The sequence below is a fragment of the Mirounga angustirostris genome, unplaced genomic scaffold (assembly GCF_029215605.1).
Source record: "Mirounga angustirostris isolate CCGP_5_RB_7025 unplaced genomic scaffold, mMirAng1.0.hap1 SCAF_15, whole genome shotgun sequence".
NCBI classification, from domain to species: domain Eukaryota; kingdom Metazoa; phylum Chordata; class Mammalia; order Carnivora; family Phocidae; genus Mirounga; species Mirounga angustirostris.
Window position 1 is genome coordinate 29,456,542 of NW_026991723.1, and position 19,609 is coordinate 29,476,150.

General features: G+C 48.1%; 1 protein-coding gene across 4 annotated transcripts in view; it reads right to left on the minus strand.

Moving 5' to 3' along the window:
- Positions 1–923: 923 nt before the first annotated feature.
- Positions 924–19,609, minus strand: part of PTCH1 (patched 1) — a 69,474-nt gene continuing 50,788 nt past the window's right edge. For all 4 annotated transcript variants that reach the window (XM_064579696.1, XM_045882360.3, XM_045882359.3 and 1 more), the window contains 8 exons: positions 17,546–17,729; positions 15,815–16,095; positions 13,921–14,058; positions 10,799–10,941; positions 7,352–7,451; positions 6,563–6,817; positions 4,403–4,958; positions 924–3,865 (listed from right to left, as the gene is read on the minus strand). In XM_064579696.1, coding sequence (XP_064435766.1) covers positions 4,404–4,958; positions 6,563–6,817; positions 7,352–7,451; positions 10,799–10,941; positions 13,921–14,058; positions 15,815–16,095; positions 17,546–17,729 — 1,656 coding nt within the window. In that variant the 3' untranslated portion in view covers positions 924–3,865; position 4,403. The remainder of the gene's footprint in view (positions 3,866–4,402; positions 4,959–6,562; positions 6,818–7,351; positions 7,452–10,798; positions 10,942–13,920; positions 14,059–15,814; positions 16,096–17,545; positions 17,730–19,609) is intronic.

The following is a 19,609-nucleotide window of genomic DNA, read 5'->3' on the forward strand; positions in this document are numbered from 1 at the left end:
TGACCGCTCACCAGGTGTTTGTGACAGTTTGGGTCTCGAGTTCTTCCCCACCACTCCTTGCTTTCCGATGGGTAGGATATTCCTGGTCTTATTTTTCTCCATGACTACGAAGAAGATGAGATATAATCGTATCATAAACACTCAGAAAAAGTCATTCTGTATCAGGTTCAACTAGTCCCATATTGTCAGCTACCTTCATTTATTTTAATAATCATCACATTTATCTTGATCAATGTTCCCTCTAGTTATTAGGCATCACATAAAAAAGATAAGAATGTTAAGAGATGACAGAGGGGATCATCTTGAATGGTATTTAGGAACTTTCTTGGTGTCAGAAAATAACCTAGAGTTCTTATGTCAAGAATGCTTTCATGAGGTAGAACAAGAAAGGATTCTTGAGCAACGTTACTAAGACAAAACAACAAAGTTTATGGTGGCCTGACACGCTGCCTTTGTAAAACACTATAAATAAAAAAACATTCTATGGGGACACCTGGGGCGGCTCAGGTGGTTAAGCATCTGCCTTCAGCTCAGGTCATGACAAGGATCCTGGGATCGAGTCCTGCATTGGGCTCCTTGCCCAGCGGGGTGCCTGCTTCTCCCTCTGTCTGCTGCTCCCTCTGCTTGTGCTCTCTCTCTCTCCCCCTCTCTGACAAATAAATAAAATCTTTAAAAAACAAAAACAAACATTCTATGAATAAGGGCGCCTGGGTGGCTCAGTTAAGGGTCCAACTCTTGCTTTCTACTTAGGTCATGATCTCGGGGTCCTGGGGTCAAGCCCCACATTGGGCTCCTCGCTCACCGCGGAGTCTGCTTGTCCCTCTGCTCCTCCCCCTGCTTGCACGCGCATGCGCACGCACACACACACACTCTCTCTCAAATAATAAAAAAAATCTTTTAAAAAAATTCTATGAACAAAGACATAACCAACAAGTTATATTATTTTTTATTCATGTTAGAATTTCTATCAGTGTTTGAACATTAATATTTAGAGAGTTTGTACATTTTTGCCTTTCAAGGTTTAAAATGAGAACCACACTAGGTCACAAATGGTAACTAATACACATTTCACGATTGCATGAATATTTACTCGATCTCTCACTCTCTTAACACTGTTAAACATTTTCTTTTCCTTGCTGTACTTTACAATGAAAAGTGTGCCCCACTCATGTCTCAGCAAAGTTCCAGACATTATGGATTCATCACATATAAATTCTTTAAAAATATACTTCTGTCAAAAGACTTGATGACTACTATGTACACTACAAAAATAAATTTTCATATAAATAAATTATATGGCATACTTTTATCTTTGTAATTGAAATGACACAAACCCATTTCTGCCCAAACGGGCAGACAATGAGACCCAGTTTGAATATTTATTTCCTTTAAACTCCTTACACTAACACCTACCATGAGTCTTTAATGAACATGTTATATACTCTGAACTATTTAACATTAGTAAGCACTCTATACAAATAAAAATTCTGTTCAAAAGTAAAACATAGCTGTAATAGTGTTTCCAATAGAAATAAAATCCCTGCATTGTTTGTTATAAACTGGCGTGACAAATACTGTAGGAAAACATTCTTATGATACAAAATTATAAATATCAGCAAAGATTTAAAAAAAATTAAAACATCCAAATAAACAAACAAGACAGACAAAATAAAACTATTTTAAAAAGAGAGAGAGAGAAATTCTGGCTGCCTGCCCGCCCCCGAGTTCTCCCTTTGCCAATGTGACTGTGGGAGAAAGTTCTACCCCGTGCAGAAAGTGGGGCCGTGCGAGATCTCATGCACCACACAAGCTGGGCTCAGGAAAGGAGCGAGGAGGGCATGCCACGAGCCAGAGGGAAGCAGACCTCAGAATTTTGCACCGTCTCTCTCTTGAACGCAGGACCTAAGTTTTCTGAGCAGAGCTGGGTGTTAGGTGGACAGACAGTGTGGCTGACAGAGGCTCCGAACAGTAGACGCGGGCCCACTGGGGCCCCTGGCACATGAACACACACACCTGGCGGCCCCAGGGGGCTTCCAATTAGTATCTTACAGTTTTGTGGCAAGTTTTCGGGTCTGAGGTCACTATACTGCTGGGTGCTACTGGGAGCCCACTGCCTTTTGGCCGGAATTTTCTGTAGGGAACAGGAGGGCACAATGGGCACCGCCATCCGTGTGCTCCTACAGCAGCTGAGTCTGGGGACCGACTGCTTCCCGGACACTTGCCGGGCCCCGGCTAGGAGCGGAGGAAGACCAAACCTCAGAGCCGGACAACACGAGCAAGACAGAAGCAAATCTTTAAAAGTAACGCCTGGTTCAGAGATCTGCCTCCAGACACGTTCTTCAGTGGGGTGTATGCAACGAACAGCTCCCTGCTCTTGGATCAGTGTCACATCGAAAGAACACTAGTAAGGCCGAGAGGAGGGACACAGTTTATTTAGGAAGTGTGTGCCCATGACGTTACTATTCACACACTGAGAAGGATCCTTCAGAAGCTCTTACCCTGCAGAACTTCTGACTCCACATCACCAAACTGGAGGCTCACTATTTATCTCTCAAGAAGATACAGACAGATCCAGAAAGCCCCGACCAACTGTGCAATTTAGGAAGAGGGGGGAGTTTAAATTGTAGGGACTCAAAACATCATCTCTGGGTTTACTGTGGGCCCAGAATCAATAGGTTTTTCTACTCGTAGTAGGGTCATTGTCTCTGAAAGATTTCCGATCTGCCCTTAAGCTTTTGAGGGTGCATGTGTATGTGTGTGTGTGTGAGTGTGTGTGTGAGTGTGTGTGAGTGACAAGAGGTACAACGAAGGCTGCGTACTCTAGAGTACACGTTCATGGCCCAGCCGAGGCTCACCACTAAACGTGTTCTGTAATAACTCTTTAATACCAATGAAGATGAGCAGATGTTAGCTCTAAACCCTGAGGTTCCAACGTCCACCACAACGATCCATGCAACGGAGCCCGTCTCCTCTGAGGCATGAGTTGGGAGTGTCTGGATAGCAGCCAACGATCGCAAAAGATGCCCTGGACCTGAAGCGAGTCTGGCGAAAGGATAAGGCGACATTCAGGGCTAGCTTTCCAGCAGCACCAAGCAATAAAGATATCCTGACTCTTCCAGCCCAAGGAGGGCAGAGCCCACTAAGGATTACAAGAACGTGAAAAGAAACAACAAAATGAAAAAAAATAAAATAAAATCACAGTACAGTACATTGGGAAATCACACACGTGTTCACACACACACAGCCAAACAGAACCACATCCAACTACACCTGGAGAAGCCACCGGGGTTAACGTACTTTCTTCATATCTGCTCATTAAACAACAAAATTATCACGCATAGCGTGTTTGAAAGTTAACAGTAACATTTCATACTACCACAGGGCTGTGATATGCAAATTTAAAATATTTTAAACAGAAACCTTTACAAAATAATCCTATTACATAAGCAATATTTGCATAGAATTATACAGGTAAATTATACAATATTTAAGCAGCAGCAACATATGCTGAAATTTAAGACTAAGTTAAGCTTGGTTGTGGCACAGAGACCCATGCACAAATGGGGGGGGGACCCCGCGGCGGCCTCCCCACCAACAACTCTGGGGGCAGGAGTGGAGAAAGCCCAGATCGCACTACTTTACATCCGTTCCTTCGTATATTACATATGTGTACACCTCTTAAATATTTATAGAACTATTTCACAAAATAATACAATCGGTTACAGTAACGCGGAACTGCTCTCCCGGTGCGCACGTTTGTAGGACTCTAAGCCGTTCTCTTCAAGCAGTTCGGGGGCGGGGGCGGGGGGTGTGTGGTTGGGGGGGCTTCCAATCTTTGGCCTCTTTGCTTCAGATTTTACTCACCCTTTAAAAGAAAGAAAAAAAAGTCAAACGAAGCAACAGGTGTATGGGTCCGGATTTAGAAAGCACAAAATCAAGGAAACTGATCAATGGTATTAGGGATCAGGATGCGGGTGCTGGGTGAGGGCACGAGGGGATTCTCAGGGTGGGTGGCAAACCCTTCCCCGGTGTGAGGGCCGGCGACATGGATTCACGGAGCCGTGTATCACACATACCTGTTATGGTGCTTTATATAAAGATAGAGAGGTGAAAGCTAGCGCCCTTGTGGACTGGCACTAACGCTCAACAGCTCGGCAGCGAGGGGAGGGACCCCATTTAGGACTGGACCAGTTCCCCAAGGACGAAAGAGCGTGGACGTAGCGCTCCTTGCCTTGGAGATCAGAAGCCACTGGGGTTCGGTTTGGGCCACACCAATGCCCCGGGGCTCCCAGAGGATGCAGCCTGAGAAGCCCCAAGGAGCTCTGCTCTGGGTCCCCCTGCGCGTCCGGCCCCTGCTGCCGAGGAGCAGCGACTCCCGGGCCAACCCACCTGCCCCACGCACCTCAGTTGGAGCTGCTGCCCCGGGGCCTCTCCTCACACTCCACGTCCTGCAGCTCTATGACTTCCACCTTGGAGTCCCTCCTCTCGCGCCGGACGTTCAAAGGCACGTGGGGGTCCTCAAACAGCCCGTGGTCAGTCTCGGGGTAGTCCCCGTAGCCTGGGCACAGTCCCCCTCGGGGGCTCCGCGCCGAGCCGGGCCCGGGGGCAGGCGGGGGGTGTACGGCAACAGTCACGGACGCCGAGGCCGTCACAGTGGTGATGGGCTGGCAGTAGCTGGGCGCCGAGCTGCCCATGGCAGTGAACGCGGGGTGCCGAGGGTTGTTAGAACGGGCTCCCCGGGGGCCCGCGCGGTCCCTATTGCTAGGGCCGGAATGCCCGTCAGTAGAAATTTCGAAAGCATCTCTGCGCGGTCTGTAGGGGGGTGGCCGCAAGCCTTCCCTGGGGGGCTCCCTCCGGGGCTGCTGGCCTGGTCGTCCGGGAGGCAGGGACTCTGAGTCCAGGGGGGGCTGCTGTCGAGGGTTTGAGGGCGGGTGATGTCTCGCTTCGGGATGGACCACCTGCAGAGGGCGAGGGCAGGTTAGAACAGGCGGGAGGATGCTAACCCCAGGCGGGGCATCGCCCCTCGCTGCGCCCGGCCTTCCCTTCCTGGCTCGGGCTCCCGCCGGCCACCCACACACAGTTCTTCACTGAGCGCTCAGTCAACCCCACAAATGGCTGGGCGAAGCCCGGGGGAGCCAACGGGGCCTTCCACCCACAAAAGAAAAACCTGTTCTTTTAGAACCTCCACGACGTGGCAGAGGAAGGCCTTCTTTGGACCCCGGGCCTAGGCTTTCTCCCGCACAGCTGACCGGACACATACGGCTGAGGCCCATAAATGCAGGGCTTTGGTGGGAGGGGCCCTGGGCTGCCTGGTCCCACAGTTTGCGCCCCACCCTGCGCTGCAGGGTCAGGTCGCAAGCTCCTCCTCTTTGAAAACTGCTAAGCATCTGGCTCCCGCCGGCCCAAGCGCAGCCTGTTGGCAGGACTGTCTACACCTACACTGTTGAATACGGTAGCCACTAGGAACATACGGCTATTTACACTTAAATGAGGAAAAATGCCAAATTCGGTTCCTTCGTCGCGCCAGCCACATTTCAAGGGCTCAACGGCCACATGTGGTCAGTGGCTACTATATGGGCGAGCCCAGAGGGAGCATTTCCATCGTCGCGGAAAGTTCTGTGGGGCAGCACTGCCCCGTCCGGTTGTTAGGAATCTGGTTTCTGGGTCTCTATACAAAGCACGGAGCAGCACAGTGGCCACATCAATCAAAAGGACCGTGACCAACTTCAAAGTCGTTCAGCTTGTACCTATTTTTAGGCCCCCGCTGAACAAAACCAGATTCACACTGCAGCTCAGCAGGCAGCGCCACGGGGGGTAAGAGGAGGAAAATTTAGGTTATTTGGTTGGCCCCTTCTCTCTTTCATGCAAGGGCTGCTCTGGCCTGGGACTGGAATACCCATTTCCTGGAGGGACAGCAGGAGGCCCTCAGTTGGAGCAACACGAGTCTTAGAACCTTCCTCGGGTTTTGTGTGCTGTGCTCTAGGCCTGGGGGGCTGAGGACATCCTGGGGAACAGAGAGAGTGCAGGACATGGCTGGGGCTCTGGGAGCCTCTGAGAAGGGGCTCCCAGGCTGCTCATGGCTTTCCTGAATCACTGAAGGCTAAGCTTCCCACTTCTGGTAAAGTCTTAGGCATCAATACTGAAATCATTTTGTACCAGGGCATTTAAATGTAACAGAATTGGGAGGAAGAAGAAATCACTCTGTTGGCAATAAAAATACCATTACATTGAAAAAAAAAAAGTATTACTCTAAAATGACATGCAGCTTTAAAAAAAAAAAAAGGGCAGCAGCAAGGCACGCTTTCCCTCTGGCCCTGAAGCTCAGATTGTACTTAGCCCGAACAAGACACATGCCAATGCTGCTCATAGCTAGGGTTACTGGCCCCCGCCCTTTGCAACCCGCAGGACACCCCGCCACACAGAACTGATGTTTTTATAGTTTAAGAGGCAAATACTGGCAATTTCATATGATTCTACCTAATCCCTACTTTATTTTAAAGTCCTCTCTGTCTGGGATTTGCTGCTCAAAGGAGGCAGGGGCTGCCCCCCTAGGGTGACTTACAGTGGAGCGCGCAAAGACAGGGTTTTCTGTGGCTTCCACGATCACTTGGTGGGCAGGGCCCCCGGTGCCCTGCTGGGCCTCGTAGTGCCGAAGCTCTTCACTGATGCCTGACACGGTCGTCTGAGAACTGTACTCCGAGTCAGAGGAATCAGACCCATTGTTTGCATGACCGGGGGGCACGGCAAAGCGGACCACACTGGGGGGCGGCTCGGGGGAAGGGGTGGGCAGTCGGTTCAGCCCGTTGGCTGGAGATACCTATTAAAGGAGATTCCATATCAGAAGTGTTATCATCCATTTACCTGCTGGTCACACTCAAAGCAAAGCAAAGCAGAGCACAGTCTTGCTCAGGGCTCTCTGTACCCGTCCCCCACTGCCCCGGCCTCTCCCACTCCCGTGCTCACCTCCCCCACTCTGCCACCTCGAGGCCCATCAGGCCTGGCAGCTGGAACACAAGAACTGCCCTCTGCTTTTACACTTCGGAAAGGCAGGCTGTGCCCTTTTTACTTTTTTCAAGCCCGGATATTCATCTTGAGTGGAAAATGCTTCATTGATACAGAACTATAAGACTCGGGGCGCCAATCACTTGGTTTAAGACACCAAAACAAAACCAAAACAAACCCAGTACATCCCCCAAAGCTGAAGAGAAAAAAGCCATAGTCATCGAAATGTTTACTGAAAAAGTAAACAGTAATGTTGAGATACCTAAACATCTAAATTCACAGGGACCCTGGGACAAGCGGCATTCTGGTGGCCTGAGAGGTGTATGTGACACCCGGTGCAATTACTGACCTCGGGGTACGGGCCGAAGAAGGACAGAAGGACTGGGAGCAAAACCAGCCCGTTGAGAACACCCAGGATTGTTAGGATTGCCAGGACAGCAAAGAAATACCTTGAAGATAAAAGGGAAACAGGATCATTCACTGTGGCAAAAGTAAATGAAGCCAGGCTTCATGTGCCCAAATATTATGCAGCATGTCAAAACCCAAAATTAACAAAGCCCACACGGTTGCAGAGGCTCTTATAAAACTGTGGTTCACATTCAGCATGAGATTAGTTTTTTTTTTTCTTCTTTTTTTTTTTTTACCTTGTGACTCTCAAGGACTACATTCCACAACCCAAAGTGTTAGTTCGTGAAGGGAAGAGGGAAAAATTAGTTTGTTAATTTGCTGAAATCTCCTGGCATGTAATGTTATTTATGAATGTGTTACACAAACACAAAAATATGGAATGTGAGCTGAATGGCTGAGCGGATTGGAAGCACAAACACAATGCAGAGGGGCCCCCGTCCATGAAAACCCAGCAGAAGCAAACAAATGAAGTGAAGGGTGTAGAATTTAAACAATTTAGCTCAGGAGGAAAAGCAGCCCACTTCTGCAGGCAGCTAATCCACTGTGAAATGCTTCTGCATCTTAGAGCAGAATCTCTAATTAAGTCTCGAGCGGATCAGGTAAGGCTTTCCCTGGGCTTTCATTAATCACAACTTTCTGCCTAGAATTCTGTGAGTTCCAGTTTTACCAAACGGCTCCAATTGCAACCTTTTTAGAACACAAGAACCAGCTTTCTGCAAAGAAAACGCTGCCCATTCTGTGGTTGCTGGGGCATTTGCGGGGGAGGGCGGCCCACAATGAGGGGCTGCTCTGTGGGCCAATCTTTTGTTGAACAATTTAGCATCTCTGAATACTCTTGTTTTGCGTCAGCCAATTCAAACATAAAGGCCGCAGCACCATGAAGAAGAGGAGAGTGCGCAAGTGGCCCTGCTTTCCCACCATTGAGGGCTAAGGTCTGGGATCCTTCATGAATACCAAGGTAAACCTGTCAGCTCGGGCAAGCGGCTGGCCGATGCTCCCCACAGCTGCAGGGAGCGGGCTCCACACAAGTGTACGTTTTCTGGAACTAACAATATCTAGGACAATTTTGCTGGAAGGAGGCTGAGGTGGCGGAGAGCTCAGGATGTTCTGGGAAGAGGGAGGGCGAGATATCTATCTGTTAATGGTCCTCTTGATCATAAAACAGAACAGGCACCCAACTTTGCCATGACTATATATGTTTCGACATTAGATGAAAGGAGCGAGAATCCCTATAAAAATACAAATACCTTGCAGCTATTGTAAACACTAGAAACTTCTGAGCTGCATTAGTAAGAAGCAAGCCGCCAATGTCTTGCTCTAATGTAAACTGCAGGAACTTGAGGCTGAAGCATATATCAGCAGCAGCATTAAGACATTTGCATCCCATCCGTCTAACTGTAGCATAAACAGACCAATTAGATTTCTGACGGCTTAGCGTATACAATGTCTGCTCATTTAGTTGACCTCAGTGAGGGCTTTATCAGGTTAATCCATCCAGTTCTAGAAAATGGGAAGCCCTTTTAAGTGCTTGAAACAAGAACCCTGATATCTCTGGGAGAGAACAGGAAGCCACGGGTTCGATGAGAGCTGGGATTCTGCCCTCCATTCTGGTTCCCAGCTGGTTGCTCCACTTCTGGCAAAGATCCCCCTCTGGGGCTCACTCGGCTTCCCCACGAGGCTGAGTGAGATCCTCTGAGATCCCATCACGCCCAGCCTTTCCCATGCTTCTGAACTGCCTGTGAACTCCCTCTCCCCCCAGATTGTAAGCCACACTGCGGGGGACGGGGTCCAGGTAACTTGCCGCTGTGTACCATGGCACTTACGAGGTGCTTGTTACATTGTGTCGAGGGAGAAATCACGTGAAAGAAACTCTCCTTGACACAGGGGTTTTAGGCCATAAAGAAACATCTACTAATGCCCGAATACACGTATGCTAAGGAAATAAAGGAAAAGCCAAAGTCAAGTTAAGAAGCTGAAAATAAAACTCTGGCCAAAATCTTGATCTAATTTAGGCATACATCTACCTGGTATAGGCAAACAAGAATGTACTAACTGGCTTGTTAGTTGATTAACGGTGTTGTGTTGAGAAGACCAGCAGCATGGGTATCACCTGGGAGCTGGCTGGAAATGCAAACTCTGCTCCGCACCCTCCCTGCCCCCAAAGAAATCCGAGCTGCATCTGCAGAGCCTGGGATGATTCCTAAGCACATTACGGTCTGAGAAGTTCTGGTCCACACTGTGATCGCCGCCCCACCTCTCCGTTAGCCCACACTAACTACACTGAGGGAACGCCGGCCCTCCTTCGAGGAAGGCTTCATCTCTGCTGCCCAACTGCCCAGTGGGGTAGGCCACAGACCAATGGCCTGATCTTTTTCCTGCAAGAAGGAATCTTGGACTGAAACTCAAAACCCTCTTCTTTTCACTTGAAAATGCAAGACCTATCACAGGCCCACACAGCGAGAAAGCCTGTTTAGATTCTCTCTCCAGATTCCTGAAGCATCCCAAGCCGGGCAGTCATGTCTCACATTCGGTTCTGCTTTACCACGGTTCTAATTCTGGACTATCTTTCGCTTATGGATGGTTCTGGCCTTGCCCTTCCACGGAGCAGCAGTGTTACATCCAACAGCAGCTACTTCCCGAAGCCATGGGGGCTGTTCGGAGCAAAAAATGGTCTTTCCCTGCAGTGCTCAAATTCTTTTCAGAAGGCAAACTTGCTCTCCTTTTCTATGTCACAAACTCATATTCTTCATAAATCCACAAGAAATTGCATGCCCGGGGATCCAAAAAGAAGTATCCAAACTAAGTCTGGATTTCCAACATTTGATACCAAAGTCACACATTTACTGCTCCCTAAATCTTATCCCTAAATCTTATTAAGAACTTGAATGTGAAGTCTGGGCATGCTACCTTTGCTTCTTAGAAGAACAAAATGTAGGTGACCATTTTAGGTATTTTGCTAAGTTTTCTATCAATTTGAAAGTCAGTGAGGGGGAATCAAGGTCAGAACTGGGGTACTGGGTGGTCCCCTGGTTTCACACTGTGGAACTCTCCACTCTCCTCCCCAAGATGTTCCCTAAGATGGCTCTGGAAGAGAGCTTGTCCTTCTACCTCTCGGCAGGTCTCTGAGTTAAGAAACTCAACATTAGAGGAGTCACAGACTGTGGTGATCATTTTACAATGTACTCATATAGCAAAACATCACGTTGTATACCTTAAAAAATATATGATTTTTATTTGTCAGTTACACCTCAATAAATCTGGGGGACAAAGAGTAGAGTCACAATGAAGACATGAAGACATCTACAGGATACAGAAGGAAATCTCCAACAGAGATCATAAGGTTGATAGTGATTGCTAGAAATTAAGAACCGTCTCCCCTCCTGCTTACCTGACAATGAAATCAAACTCAGACCCTGCGAGCATCAGCACTCCCAGCAGAGTGGAAACGGCGCCGTCCAGGACGGGTGCAAATATGTGCTCCAGGGCGAGCGCGGCCCTGCGGTTCTTATCGCCAATGGCCGTTAGGAAGGCCTGCGCAACGAGAAGAGGCGGGATGAGCCGATTCCCGGACGGAAGCCCGTGGGCAGCTCTGTCCAACATGCCACCAGCTCTCTTACTCGGTCTGTACAGACCTTCTCGCATCTTCCTTTCTAGCTCCTGCAATATTTAATCGGGGTTGCTCAAGTACCTAAATCTAGGCTTATGCTAAAATGGCCTGTTCGTGATACTGTGTCATGTTTGGTGTTGATATAAATCTTGAACGACAAAAAGAGACAGAAAGCATATTTACTTTAAATTAAAAACCAAACCAAAACTATACAAACATGAGCAAAATGTCCTTTTCTTTTTGCTGCTGCCCCCCTTGGGTTTCCTCCCCAACCCGCATGGTCTCACGGCTTTCACATGGGAGGCCCACAGTGTGAAGATGACAGCATCCTTCCTGATTTGGGGGAAGGTCAAGATCTTACTTCTAAGTGGGCTTAGTTGAGGGTTGCGTGCAACTGGGTGCCAAGTACCCATTTCCTCATGATGATGCAGAACTTCCATTGCCGGGTTCAAACTAATGTGTTTGTAGTACATCTAAGCACCACGGAAGGATCACAAGAAAAATATAGGACGCGAAATTCAAATCGAGCTGTTCTAACTCTGCGTGGTCATATCCCCCCGCTCCTTCACTTCCTAAAGCTCCACTAGGTCAAGAATACTACTGATACCAATGGCAACTTATATAGAGTAAGCCCCAGCATATTGGACTGTTGGCTTGATGGGGTGACCCAGGACCATTTTAATGGGAGTCAGTTCCTGGCCCTTCGGTGGGAGTCAGTACCTGGCCCTTCGGTGGGACCCCAACAGGAGTTTGGTACAAGTCCTTTCTCTGCCTGAAAGCTACAGGCTGCTCTGGGATATGCTGAGAAGAGAAGGTTCAGGAACTCTGTAGACCATAGCTCCTTAAAAATCAAGGCCTATCACACATTGGGTGCACTCCCATGCCTTGCATAGCTTGTGGAAGAACACTAAGGTTGTTCTCTTGAACGGATGAAGAAAGAAAAGTATATAAAAATGTGCTAGGAGTTTCCATACTTTTCTCCAAAGTGCATGTGCTCTAGAATGCACATGCTTTTCCAGAGTGGGGAAGGCTTTAGGATCAACAGAATTGCCTTTTTGTCTTGGGAGGAAAGCACCAAGACAGTCTGCAACCATGTTACTTTGTGCCATACTTGGGCCACAAGGCTGCAAGGGTCAAGTAGGGTTTTATCATCTCACACCCAACTTATGTTGTGGGAACAATGAACTGATAGGAACCCACTGATTCTTTGAAGAGTGCTCCTCACCAACCTTATTCCATCATTTTAGAAACCTCAAAAGAGCAGTACCTGCCTGCTTTAAGTAGACCTTCACATACAGGACCAAGAACGCCATATCCTGTGTGTGGATGGTCTCGTGATGAAGATGGGGGCTACGAGCAACGAGCAGGGGTGATGGCTCACAAAGCCAAGCTGGCTCTTGAGCCTCCTTAAATTCTTGGAATTACATCTTGCATGAGCGGTGGAAGCATTCCTTAATTGTTTATCCAGCACTGGTGTGTGCATTTATGTTCATACTACCTCACGTGTAAGGCCCAGAGTGCCCTGACAGGCTGCAGTTTTCATTTCCACTGTAAAAACCTGTTCTAGAACACTCTTGCTTGCTATGCTGGCTACCAAAAAAAAAAAACACGTGGTTTTCATTCCCATCAGAATAAAATGACTGGGTGGATTCTTCACTCTCATGTAAAGTTTTCTCCTTTTTGAAGAAATGATATTAAGCATTATTTATGTTCTAAGCTCTAGGCTGGTGGGCTCTTCTTTTTAAAAAATCCCCTCTCCCTCCTCCCAGCTCAGTGGAGGAAAAGAATTTGGGGAGGCTCAAAATTTAGGGAATGTTGCTTCTGTATTATCAGCTTTTTGTTGAAAATGGCACAACCTCAACAGAACAGTCTTTCTGAAACACAGAAGTTTATAGACTCTAAACTGCATGTCAAGGCCCCTGAAAGACTCCTTGTGGAGAAACTAAGAAGGCACAAAACAGAGCCAATGTGTAGATATGCACACGTGCAGACATGCATATGCCATGTGTTGAGCGCCAGGAAAACCAACGCTAGTGACTGCAAAAGCAAGACTAAAAGTAATGTGACCCAGGCTCAGGGCTAGGTTTCCTATCCGGGGCATTCCACACATCAGTATTTCTTTAAAATATTTATTGAGTGGCTACCAATCACCCCAAGGACTTAGGCTATAAGCATGAGTGTGGACAGAACATAAACCACACACTGCTAGGAGGCTTCTGAATAATTTTCTAATAAATGTACACAATGGGTTTGTCTCTTGGTTTAAAGTCTCCTGATGTTTAACTTCCTCCAACAAACCGTTTACGGGACTGGACATGGTTGGGGGGGGGGCGGGGCGGGGATCCTGTTGAGAGCAACCCTGGTTCTCTTATGTTCCTCTCTCTCTCAAATTTGGAGGCAGGGAGGTTGAAGGAGCTGGGTGGGCTCAGGTGGGAGAACCAGTTCCTCGGGCCTGCCTCACCCTCAGTCAGGCCGTCCCGCCACGCCTGTGAGTGTGGTCTCACTTTATCTCTGCTTTATAACTGTGGTTTTAAAAATTGTGTGCTCTTGTGTGCAATCACACACACTGATACCATCTAACTCAGGAACAAAGTTGACAACTTACACACCTCTCATGACACTAAGGACACCAAATAAGCAGAATCCTTCCTGGGCCCCTGCTGACCTGCCCAGTGAACTTTCACCTCCAATGCCCTTCTCCTTAGACTGCCCAAGAGGGAAGAAGCCCACCTAAATTTCAGCCCCTCGTCATGCCTGTGCTCTGAAGCCCCTTCACTATGACACGTTGTATGTGTGTCCTTGATGCTGGAGAAAACCCAAAAGGTCCCCAACCTGGAGACAACCAAAGCTAAAGTAAACATGTGGCCTCTCCATAACGTTCTCGATAGAGAGGTCTCCCATACCAGAGCAACATGAACGGTGAACTCCACTCCTATGCCGACGGAAGCGATCAAGATGACCACAGGCACGGCACTCAGCTTGATTCCAATGAGGCCCATCATGCCAAAGAGCTCGACCGTCATCAAAGCCAGGACCATCACCTTTAAGAAGATGCACGGGATGAGTGGACGGGCACAGACACCGGGTGCTGACAACAGGGGAAGGGCTCACTCCAGATCAAGAGCAGAGAAAACACCAGGGACCCAAACGTAATGAAAACGCTGACTTGCTTTCACTCTGGACACCTGTCTTTACTTTCTAATTCACCGCTGTCACTGCTGAGAAGGGAGCCTTTGGGACAATTTGGGGATAGCTGTTTTGGGCCAGCAGCCTGTTTGAGGAGTGCAGAAAGGCAAAGCTTACTATTACTACCGTAAGCTGTTTTTCCAACATACCTGCTCTAGAAGGCAAACAAATAAAAGAAAAATTAAAAAAAAAAAATTCACAACTATTCCATTTGGGTCATCTAAGAATTACACAAACATGGACTGGTAACTAGCTGCAAATTTAAAATAGTTTAAAACAAGGTTATTTCCTTCTGTTTTGATCTTAATCATCAGAAACTGTCCTTCAATTTACAACAGAATGGAAACTGGAAGAGTTTTTGGATGCCCCACCCTCCACCCTAAAGAAAGCAGATAGGACGGGTGAATAAAAGTTCTTTCTTCTACGTAAAGGCAGCTTTGCTTTTGTTTGGAGAGCCCATGGGTTAAGAGAGGATGACGAGGGAGAAAAGGGACTTCTGGTCAGCTGGCAGGGGTCAGGTTACAGGCGCCTTCACTTTGAAGAAGTGAGGAGCAAGGCGGGTGGACACAGCAGACAGCTAAACCCAAGGAAAAGCTCTTATTTGCCTTCCGTCTGCCTTGTCAACCTCTGCGCAGAGATGCAAAGAAAATCTGCGAGGTAGACTTTGGAGTTTCTTGGGCCAAAGGGGAGAAAACACAAATGAAACAATAAACTTCCCACAGACGGAAGAGGAGTGAATGATCTTTCCTGGCCGGGGTGGGGCGGTGGACGGCGGCGGCAAGGGGAGGACGAGTCCAGTGACAGTTCCCTTTGCTTTCTTTTAAGAAGCTAATGAAAGATGGACAACATCAATTGCTTAAGCACCATGAAAACCCCTACAGACTAAACATTTACCTTTTAACATACCTGCTGCACAGACGTATGGTGCAGAAATGAGACCTGGTCTGTTTTTATAATTTTGTCATTTTGAAGCCTGTACCACAATTCGTGGAATTTAAACACTGCCGTGATTTTATTAGACTCTACGTGAAACTTACTTCAGATCTGAGAGTATTATACTTGGAAAAAGGATGCCAAAAAATCGGCTAGTAATACCAGTTCATCAACGTCCTTCAAACTTTAAAACACACAGAACACACACAACCATCTCGAAAACCATTTTACCCATAGACCACTGCCCTAACTTCTCTATTTACCTCCCCCCCCCCCTTTTCTAGAAGAATCTTTCCTATGTTAGGTCTGGGATGTAGTCACAAAAGGACCCTTTAAGTAAAAAAAAAAAAAAAAAAAAATTAGTTACATTTGTATTTAATAAATGCTCAGCGTGTTCACGTTTAATAAATGCTAGGAGCGGTTATAGAGAGTGTGTTTTAAAACTTCCCTGTCTTTACACAGGAAGTTGAAAGCTGTAGGAGAAGGGACACAAGATGAAGGCCATTAAAGGCTCTACCTAACCATGAACCTCGCCACCTCCAGCAGAATAAATATAGCAAGGATGATGCAATCTATACCCTCCTCCAGAGGCCCAGACATAAACACAGCTTCCCGGCTGCAGCAAGAGCTAGGCCGAAAGGAATCTGACGTCCACAAAAGCCCTGCGAATGAACTCACAATGATCCCGGCCGTCCAGGGGTTCAGGAGGAAGACGGCACACACCAGGAACGTGCAGGCCAGCACCACGCTGATGGACAGCAGGAGCCAGTGCCGGAGGCCGATGTACTGCTCCCAGAAGAGGAAGGGGTAGCCGTTGGGGTAGCTGGAGAGCCCCAGGCTCGTGTAGTTGTTGCAGATGGTTCTGACCTTTTCGATGGCTTCCACGAAGTCTGAGGTGTCCCGCAAGCCATTGAGGTAGAAAGGGAACTGAGCATATTCGATGGGCTCCGCTGCTGGGACTGGACAGGGAGACAGTGGGAAGAGGCCACGGCTGAAGGCTTGGGGCAACAGGACAGAGGGCGAACGGGCGTGACCCAGGTTTGGGGGAGCCACCACACGCCCCAGGGTCGGCCCTCCCGGATGCACACCCCGCATGCTCCGCCACTGATCACAATGAACGGAGAAGGGACTCTGCCACCAGGTCCCCTGACTGCACTTCTTTCAACGTGAAGCACAAACAGTACTGGGGACAGTCTTCGGGACTTTACAGTCTTAATCTCTGGTTTAAGAGAGCTTTAAGCAATAATCAACATTCTATCTTTTTTCTGGTGGGGGGAGGGGAGGGGAGGAGCCTGGGGCCTGTGTATTTATTTAACCTTTGATTTTAATCTTCTGGAAGCAGTCACTTTTGTGATGTGTCTAAACAAGAATTCAATGGCAGGAGCATTTTTTGTTCGACTGACACAAGGGAAAATACGAAGTTCAAACTGTTTTATTACGCAGTCACTTATGAGAACAAAATAGCTCGAAAGTCATGCTTTCCTGAGAAAAACGCTTAACTTTCTTATCCTTTTAGTGATCTAACACACTTAAACCTTCCATGCTTCTCTTTTAATGCAATGCTAAGTCTTCAGCAGCAGGGGAAGAAATCCTTACACAACAAGCATTTAGTTACTGCCGTTGTGTGTTCCAGACCCTTTGGGGTCATTCAGTTGACTTGCTAAACATGATTTGCCCTATTATAATCTCAACTATAAATTTTCATTAAGACAAGCCTTGGCTGCTTGCCACAAGGCTCTGGGGTTTAGATACAGAGAAGCACAACCCGCTTCCTCTCCGGCCATGTTTGCAAAGGGACCCGTCTTCTTTGTCACGTCCTCCCTCGGCCTCCTCTCCAAGGTGGAAGCTACTAGTATGTCTAACGCCAATGCAAATTCCATCCATACAGGACCACCGTTCAAAGTCAGGGCTGAGCGGGGAAAGGAAGAGGATGCTGCTGCATACAGACTACCCTGCTCTGGTCTGAACAGCTTTGACAGAGTACAGGTGCTTGGTGGCTGATAGGAATGACCCAACTTGCCAAAAATTCCTTCCACACCAGAGTTGACAAAGCTAAGATAAACATATAATCCCCAGCGATAAAACTCTGCAATAGTAAAAGAACACTCAACCTGGAGGCGTCCCCAGCTTTCACATGGAACAGCTGGTGTGAAAGAGAGCTGCCTGGTGGGCGTCCTAGGGCGAAAGCTACAAACGGAGATAAGGGACTCTCATTTCCCAACGTGATAGGGCACGGCTTGTATCCATTAAACATCCTCATCTGTCTCCCAGAGCTTTAAACTCAAAGGAATATATTGTTCTGTTTACACTTCTGAACCCTGGGTAAGCGTCAGCAGACGAGGGCCATGGCTGAGCTTGGGAGAACAGGGTGAGGCCCTGCACGGCGGGTCCCCGTGGAGGGCTACTTACTTCTGAGCCTGGTTTCTGGCATGTAGTCGGCTTTGTCGTGCACCCACTCAGGACGGTGAGGCCGGATGTTGGCCTGGGAGGCGGCGTAAGCCACAGGGTCATTGCTGACCCAAGCGGTCAGGTAGATGTAGAATGCGCTGGGATTGATGATGCCATCCGCGTCCACCAGGCGCCGTTTGGTCAGCTGCAAAATGGGAAGAAGAGGGGTCCTTCAGAATGGGGCTGGGAGGGGGGGACACACTCCTGTCTGGAGGGGGGAAAAGAAGCTGAGCCCTGCACCAGCATTTGCAACAAAGCCGAGTATGCCCCCTCTTTGAACATATAAGAAAATCCCACCAGAACACCTTTGGTTTCTTTCAAAATGCACTTATCAGAGGATGCAATAATGGGTGTGTTTGTAACACACACACAGTTCTGCAGATGGTCCAGGAATTGACTGAACCAATTAAATCTGAATGCTAAAAGACTGTCTGCAGCCAAGGCAGAGAATGAACAATCTGGAGAAACATATTTATAGGAGGGGAAGGGGGGGAAAACCTGGCAAGAATCCCCATACACGTCTGTGTGCAGTTAACCTCTGCTGTTAACACTGAAGGAAATGCCACCCAGTAAATGGAGGAGAGCTATAAAAATAAAACAACATCTGTATAAATTTTGCTAACACTAGCCTCCTATGACCTGTGTATTCACAAAATGCCCATCGCCAGAGAGTGGAAGGGGTTGGTGCACAACTATGGTCTTTCTGGGTACCCCGATTTCTGAGAGAGCTGGTCCCACTGAGCAAGCCCCATCCTAGGCCCCAGAATACTACACTCCCTCTCTCTAAAGGAGGTCCTGGGGGCTCTGCTTAGGTGCAAACACCGTGAGAGAGACATACACACACATCCACACACACTCACACACACAAATATATTTTTCCTGTTTACTTTAGATTCAGGCCTGACTCCAATGCTTTTGGCCTTCTTAACAAAATGAAAAACACCAGTGACAGCAGTTAATAGAGAAAGAGTGAAGGAAGAAAGAGTCGAGCGACAAAACGAAACTTCAGGGGTCTGGATTCAATTAATCCCCAGGATATGTAACAACTGCATGTCTTCAAGCCATCTCTGGAATTACAGAGCACAGCTCATGGCCTCCGTGCACGCAGCATGCTTTTCTCCCTCCCGGGCGGAGGAAGTGATATCCGGGGGCCTGGCCCGATCCCCTTCGCTCCATGGTGTCCCTGGTCCCAAAGGCCCGGCCCAGCCGCCGGGCATCCCCCTGCTATCTCTCCCACAGGTTCCTCTGCCCACATCCTTGTCAAACCTGACAGCGTGCCGAGCCGCATGCAGCCATAAAGCACCAAGTTCACACTCCATAATAACTCTGAACAATGTACTTTGTAAATCTGTCACCTTTAACGCCAGCAAAAAAGGGGAGACAATAAACAGAGCTGCTGGGAAGATCATTAGCATGACGGTTTTCTGCCTGAGGGGGAAGCAAGTAAGCTACGAGGAGCAGAGGGAGTGAGATCTGGGAGGGCCGGTAGTAGTGTTGGCCTCATTTGAAATCCGAAGGGTCCAAACACACTCCCCAACATGCCTGAGGAATCAAAAGGGATATGCTGGAATCTGAGCATCACAGAGAAGATGCAAATGCAGTTGGAGAATATGATTACTGAATAGAAACAGCTCTTATTACCCAGGGGAGTGAGCAGAATGGCGAGTGCACTCAGGTTCCAAGGACTGGCATTTCTGTTTGCCTCACTCGTGACAGAGCCGTCTGTCTGTCCTCCTTCTCCACCTGCTGGGCCAGGGTGACCCCAAGGAATCGAATGCAACCGATCCTCCCATCCTTCTAGAAACCTCTTTGATCTCCTAGCTCATCCATCCACCCTAAATTCTGCTCAAATGACTGTTACCATTCTTCCAAGTTTGAATAGAATCAAGACCAACATGGTAATGAGTACTAGAATTCAAAAGAGAACAGTACAACACAGCATTTCTAATATCTGAAAGATACTGCCCACTGCCTCGAGGGTTCTTGGTTGGAACCACGGCCATGGAGGTAGGTGGTCCACATGTC